The sequence below is a fragment of the Littorina saxatilis genome, linkage group LG15 (assembly GCF_037325665.1).
Source record: "Littorina saxatilis isolate snail1 linkage group LG15, US_GU_Lsax_2.0, whole genome shotgun sequence".
NCBI lineage: Eukaryota > Metazoa > Mollusca > Gastropoda > Littorinimorpha > Littorinidae > Littorina > Littorina saxatilis.
In genome coordinates this window covers 19,066,031-19,072,960 of record NC_090259.1, presented here as the reverse complement: position 1 = coordinate 19,072,960, position 6,930 = coordinate 19,066,031, and the positions used below count along the sequence as shown (strand labels likewise).

Below are 6,930 nucleotides of genomic sequence, written 5' to 3'. Positions count from 1 at the left end.
TCCCAGCCTTCCCATAGGAACCATAGCACTTCCACTCTGGGTAGGAGCCGACCGTAGCCCGAAAAACCCACATGACCCTGATGGGATTCGAACCCACGACCTCCCGGACCGCAGCCCGATGCGCTAACCACTGCGATACGGGGGCCGGTTTTAACGAGAAGCTTGGAATTGTGGTGCATACGGTGTGTGCCAAACATGCGGTTCCTAGATGTAGTAAAACGGGAGATATAAGCTTTACACGCCTTCACACAGCCAGCCAGGGAACAAATCCGTCGATTAAATGTTATGATGCGGATGTGCGTCTCAACCTAACATTTGAATCTAACACACACACACGCGCGCGCGCGCCCGGGCACACACACACACACAGGCACGCGTGAGCATACACTCACCTCTCTCTATCTCGTTTTGTCTGTCTGTTTCCCTCTTTCTTTCTCTCTCTCTTTCTCTCTCCGTCTCTTATCACGCACACGTGAGCACATAACACACACACACATTATATATATATATACACACACAGACACAGACAGACACAGACAGACAGACATGACTGACATTGAAAACGATCATTCATATTTGACTGTAAACGCAGTCATTTTATTGGATAAACATATCCGTGCTCCGACAGAAGAGATGCTGCTTTCGGCACAGAGACTGTCCACTGTGCGAGAGGATGTTTGGGACAACTGACAGTTACGTCCTGGCACTTGGTCATGTACCAACAATGAACAGCCTGGTTGTTCTCTGTGCACAGTTGGATTTTGTTATGAAAAGGCCCACTCTGCACACGATCGGCTACAAGGGAAGGAATAGAGCTTTAAGGCATCCTCGCGCCTGATTTTTTTTTAATATCCCCTACTGAAACTACACGGTTCTCTTAACGGGATATTTAAACCCCGACCTCCCCCTTTTTTATTTTTATTTTTATTTTTTATTTTTTACAGATGGAAGAATTAACAAATCTTCCCCACGTAGCTTTAAGAAACAAAACAAAACTACTCATTTCTTCCAACATTACCAGACGTATGATTCGCCTTTTTTGAGATGTCCATGTGATTCTTGGTCTAGGATTCGTGCCTTACTCTCTTCATTTGAAAAAAACCATTTATTCACAGATTGTGTCCCCTGCCCCCGGTGAAGGTTGTGTTCTGGACAGCATGGCTTTCCTTAGTTCTTGCTCTTGACCTCGATGTCTGTTCACTTTGCGTACATGGCACACATTTACACCCTTTGAACTAGAAAATTAGCAGGAACGATAGCCTAAAAGTGCGTGTCTTTCCAGTGAGCCACGTTGTTCTTGATCTTTGCGTCTAAGCACTTTAAAATCTGTACAAGTTTTGTCCTCCGACATTTTCGGCTGCATGGTCTGAAACTGTATTCTTTATTTATTTGGTGTTTAACGTCGTTTTCAACCGTTCAAGGTTATATCGCGACGGGGAAAGTGTGGGGGGGGGGGGGGGGTGGGATAGAGCCACTTGTTAATTGTTTCTTGTTCACAAAAGCACTAATAAAAAAATTGCTCCAGGGGCTTGCAACGTAGTACAATATATTACCTTACTGGGAGAATGCAAGTTTCCAGTACAAAGGACTTAACACTTCTTACATACTGCTTGACTAAAATCTTTACAAACATTGACTATATTCCATACAAGAAACACTTAACAAGGGTAAAAGGAGAAACAGAATCCGTTAGTCACCTCTTACGACATGCTGGGGAGCATCGGGTAAGTTCTTCCCCCTAACCCGCGGGGGGACTGAAACTATGTTTTTCTTCTGTGACAAGTACCTCTTGGTCGTGGTGTCTATGCCTTTTGTTTGCATCGTACATATATACAATATCTACTCTTTTATGTCCCCCGACGTTACTATAGCTGCACGGGTTACATCGGCGTGAATCTACTCTTTTATGTCCTCCGACGTTACTATAGCTGCACGGGTTACATCGGCGTGTCTTTCCTCTGCGCCACATAGGCCTTGATCTTGGGGTTGCTGTCCACGATGTCATAGAGTTTCTTCAGCTCCGGATAGGCGGCTGCTGCGTCGTATGTAGCCACCTTCTTGATTTGGAACATGGAGTCATACACGTAGAGGTCCGCCAGCGTAATCTGAAATTGCACGTGCGGATTGTTGTCAGTGAATTCATTCTTTAGGGTTCAGGGTGTGGGTAGGTGGTGGTTCGGAGGAGGGGGAGGGAGGGGTTATTCTATTGGTTGGGCACAACAACAAAAATTCTTGGTTACTATAAGTTTACCGGTCCTATTTTTCAGTCTTGCAACATCTGGAAACAATTAAACAGGAAGAAGAGCAAACTACACACAGACAGACAGACAGACACGCACACACGAGCACGTACACACACAAACACACATAATCAAGCCAACCAACCAACCAAAGAAAGAAAGATCACATGCCAAATAAACCATCACCAATCAAACAGCAACATCACCACCACCATAACAACAACATCTACAAAGTCTCTACCGTCCGAGCGACCAAACCAATTGCAGTTTGATATACAGAGCTCATTGGGTTTTTCTTTTGTCTCACAGAGAAGCATATTTCATTGGACTGATCTGGCAGAACCTCTTTGTAGCCTATACATAATAATAATAATAATAATAATAATAATAATAATAATAATAATAATAATAAAACATTCTTTTATAGCGCTGTTCACCACCAAATGGCAGTCTCATGGCGCTTTACATTAGACATTAAAATTAAACATTTTACATAAAATTTTCTCGTAAGAAATAACATACAAGCATTAAAAACAATTCATAGACAACGACATGTACAAGTGTGTGTATTTTCCCAGACACTTTTAACTGGTTTTGCAGCGGCACCAAACAAAACTTACCGAATCTCCAATGAAGTGACCGTTGTTGCCGTTGTCTTTAAGCAGTTTGGCAAAGTGACCGAAATACTTGGGAAAGCCTTCCTCTTCCAATAGTTTTTTTGCATTCTCCGCCTGTGACAGAAAATACTCCAGGCATACAAGAAACACACACACACACACATTTTAAGTCAATCAATCAATCAATCAATGATGCTTATATCGCGCATATTCCGTGGGTACAGTTCTAGGCGCTCTGCAGTGATGCCGTGTGAGATGAAATTTTATACGGCCAGTAATTGCAGCCATTTCGGCGCATATTTACCTTTCACGGCCTATTATTCCAAGTCACACGGGTATAGGTAGACAATTATAAACTGTGCCTAAGCAATTTTTGCCAGGAAAGACCCTTTTGTCAATCGTGGGATCTTTAACGTGCACACCCAATGTAGTGTACACGGGGGGGAGTTCGGACACCGAAGAGAGTCTGCACACAAATTTGACTCTGAAATAAATTTCCGCCGAACCTGGGATCGAACTCACGCTGACAGCGGCCAACTGAATACAAATCCAGCGCGCTACCAACTGAGCTATATCCCCGCCAAGTCAATTCATTTCAAGTTCGTTATTCTTCAGTTGACAGTATAGAAGGCTCGATACTGAACACGTTAGCTACAGCCCAAAAGCAAACAACAAATTCCTTGCAATCCTTGGTTTAAACTTATATTCCGAAAATTACAAATAACAATGCCGCATACAATCAATGAAATAAAAGATAAGATACGAAAACTTTAAAGTCCATTTTAATTTCACATAAACATGAAAGTTTTTCTTTTGGCACCACATCACATTTCTAATAACACAAACACACGATCAAACAGCATAATCGAACATGAAATACACCACTTGGATCAACTTATTACAGGAGCATTTAAACAATATCAAAAGGATATTTAAGAAAGAAAGCTGTACGTTTCAGTGCTTTCACGTCCGTCTGTGACACGATCGTCATCTGTGCATTGTTTAGAACAGCTTCGTGATAGGATCTGACTGCTTTTGTCTCGTGGTAATCTCTTGCGAACCTGTGTGTTCCCCTAGCAGACATTTATAGTACTATCTTATCTTTTCCTCTGCGGTCCATTACCCTCCCCCCTCCCCTCCCACCAACAAAAAAACATAATGAAACTTCTTTGCTTCATCCGATTCATACAAGACTTTCTCCCATGCTATCATCATGTCCCTATATTTAAAGTACTATCTTAACTTGTCTTATCTTTCCCTCTGCGATCACTTACCCCCTCCCCCCAAAAAAAACAAAAACAAATAAAAACAACCCACCCCCACAACACGAAAATACACACACACACACACACACACCAACACAACAAACCTTCTTTGCTTCATACGGTTCATACAAGACTTTCTGCCATGCGTTCATCGTGTCTCTATATTTATAGTACTATCTTATCCTTCCCCCTGCGATCCTTTACTCTACCTAGCTCGTACTCAACAACAACAACAAAAAGAAGAAGAAGAAAAAAAGAAACAAGAAATTCCTCCGAGGTAGGAAAAACACCCCCGTCCTTACCAGAAGTCAGAAGTCAGAAGAGAGAAAGTCAGAAGTCAAAAGTCAAAAGTCAGAAGTCAGAAGTCAGAAGTCAAAAGTCAGAAGTCAGAAGTCAGAATGTAAACACAGGGTCCATTGCGAAAGGGTACGTCGAGGTAGAACCATTCTCACTGCCACCAACTGAGAAGGTTATTTCCCTTTGACCATTAATATGTCACTCTTAATCTTAATCCACCAATAACTCCCTAACCGTGTGTTTGACTGGTCCCAATTTTTGTAAGGACCGTCTCAGGAATGTATAGAACCTGTTCACCAAGTTTGGTGACAATCGGTCCGTTCATTCTTGAGATCTATATGCGAACACAAACACACAAACACACAAACAAACAAACACATCCAGTGAAACCTATACACACCCCTATACCGGGGGTGTAAAAATACATACACACACAAAACTAAAAACAAAGCACACTGTCACACACACACACACACACACACACACACACACACACACACACACACACACACACACAACGAACCTTCTTTGCTTCATCCTGTTCATACATGACTTTCTGCCATGCGAACATCATGTCTCTGTAAATGTGGATCACCTGGTCGACGACGGCAGCTTCCGAGTTGGTTTTGCCGTACAGTCCTGCACATACAGTCATGTCATTATAACTAACACAATTGTGTTGTCCTATCCTGCTACAACAAGACTTTCTGCCATGCGATCATAACATATCCCTATAGATAAGTGTGGATCACTGTAGCATCCTTGTTGGTTTTGCAGTACAGTCCTACACATACATAGTCATGTCATTAAACACTAACACAATTGTGTTGTCGTATCCTGTTACTACAAGACTTTCTGCCATGCGATCATCATATCCCTATGGATAAGTGTGGATCACTTGTTGGTTTGGCAGTACAGTCCCGCACAGACACAGTCATGAGTCATTCTGCCATAAGTGCAGGTGGCTGAATAAACCTAAACACGCTGACACCTGGGAAGCGCGACTCTGTTAAAATGGGAGGGAGCGACCCGAATTTCCCAGCGATTGGACAAAAAAGTGATGAACATGAAAATGAACATGAAATGTTATAAACACTAACTCAATTATGTTGTCGTATCCTGCTACTACAAGACTTTCGCCATGCGATGAAATAATCCCTACAGATAGGGGAAGGGCCCCTAATATGGACCACTTTTTGTTTATTGCTGATAACTAGCTTGTTTTCTTGCGAAGAAGTTTCATTTTGTGGTTGGTAGTCGTTCTCTCTTACTTTAACAGTTAGGCCTAATTAGAGTGAAATAGCTTTGATAGACCGTCAGCTAAAATTAAATACAGAAAAAAATCACAAATGGTCCATATTAGGAGCCTGGGCGCCCAATATGGACCAGTGAAGCGGCCTTCACGAATCACTGTATAAAGCCCCCTATACTTCAAAATAACATGATACAACTTAGTGTGAAAGTCAGACTAATTCAAATATGCTTTAGATTTAGCTGTTTCGGGTTGATGAGAGCATTATTTGAAGCACACCAGGAAACTGAAGAAGCTTATCAAAAACAGAGTGAAAATAAGTGAAATTATCAACTTCCACAAAAAAAGACTATTTGTTATATTTTTTTTAAATCTCGAGAGCTAGTTATAGGTTATTTTCAGGAAGCTTCTGAATTAATTAATTAAAATTGCCTTTAGCTTTTATTTTCTTCGATTTGTTGAAGGTGGTCCATATTAGGGGACTCACACATACTTTGAGGTTTTGCTATTATTTTTTGTTTGCAGTAGAAACTCGGGGTACACACTGTTAAAATGTAACAAATACTGTCTTAGCTGTCATATATAGCCATTTTTGTGTTATGAAAGCTTTGGCTGTGGACAGAAACGAGTCTGTTCTATGCGGCACATTTAGAGTGAACGCTGCCAAAAGTGAAAAAAAGGGAAAAAGCCAAACGGTTTTGAGGTTTGTGTTTCTGCAACTGTTTTAACATGTGCAACTTATCCAGAGAGGGTGAATAAAGCGAATGAAATTGTTTTGAGCGCTCTAGCGCCGTTAGTTTGTCAGAACAGGAGGTGGTCCATATTAGGAGCCGGTCCATATTAGGAGCCTTTCCCCTACGTGTGGATCAGCTAGTCAGTCTTTGTCGGTCGGACTGTAGTAGTAATGCACACTCGTTCATTTAATAAACACGTACACCATTGATTTGTCCTATCCTGCTCACGTAAGAATGTTGCCATGCGATCATCATATCCCTATAGATATATTAAGTGTTGACACACACACACACAGTCACACACACACACACACATACACATACACACACACACACACATACACACACACATGTGCGCGCGCACACACACACACAAATATACACACACACACACACACACACACACACATCTCGTAATATGGTTAGCTGAGGACACATTCAACGTCAGAATTTGCATTTGTCCTTGGTTTGACATAGATTTTTTTTTGAAAAAGCGAGTGGCTGTCTGTGTGTGCGAGGCTGACG

The 6,930-nt window shown here is 41.8% G+C and overlaps 1 protein-coding gene across 1 annotated transcript in view; it reads right to left on the bottom strand.

The window, feature by feature from the left end:
• Window positions 1-569: 569 nt before the first annotated feature.
• The window catches only part of LOC138948753 (glutathione S-transferase 1-like), a 45,710-nt gene continuing 39,349 nt past the window's right edge, over window positions 570-6,930 (bottom strand). Inside the window, exons 3-5 of the mRNA XM_070320360.1 lie at window positions 4,943-5,058; window positions 2,861-2,971; window positions 570-2,105 (exon numbers count right to left, since the gene is read on the bottom strand). Of these exons, the coding sequence (XP_070176461.1) occupies window positions 1,938-2,105; window positions 2,861-2,971; window positions 4,943-5,058 (395 nt within the window). The 3' untranslated portion in view covers window positions 570-1,937. The remainder of the gene's footprint in view (window positions 2,106-2,860; window positions 2,972-4,942; window positions 5,059-6,930) is intronic.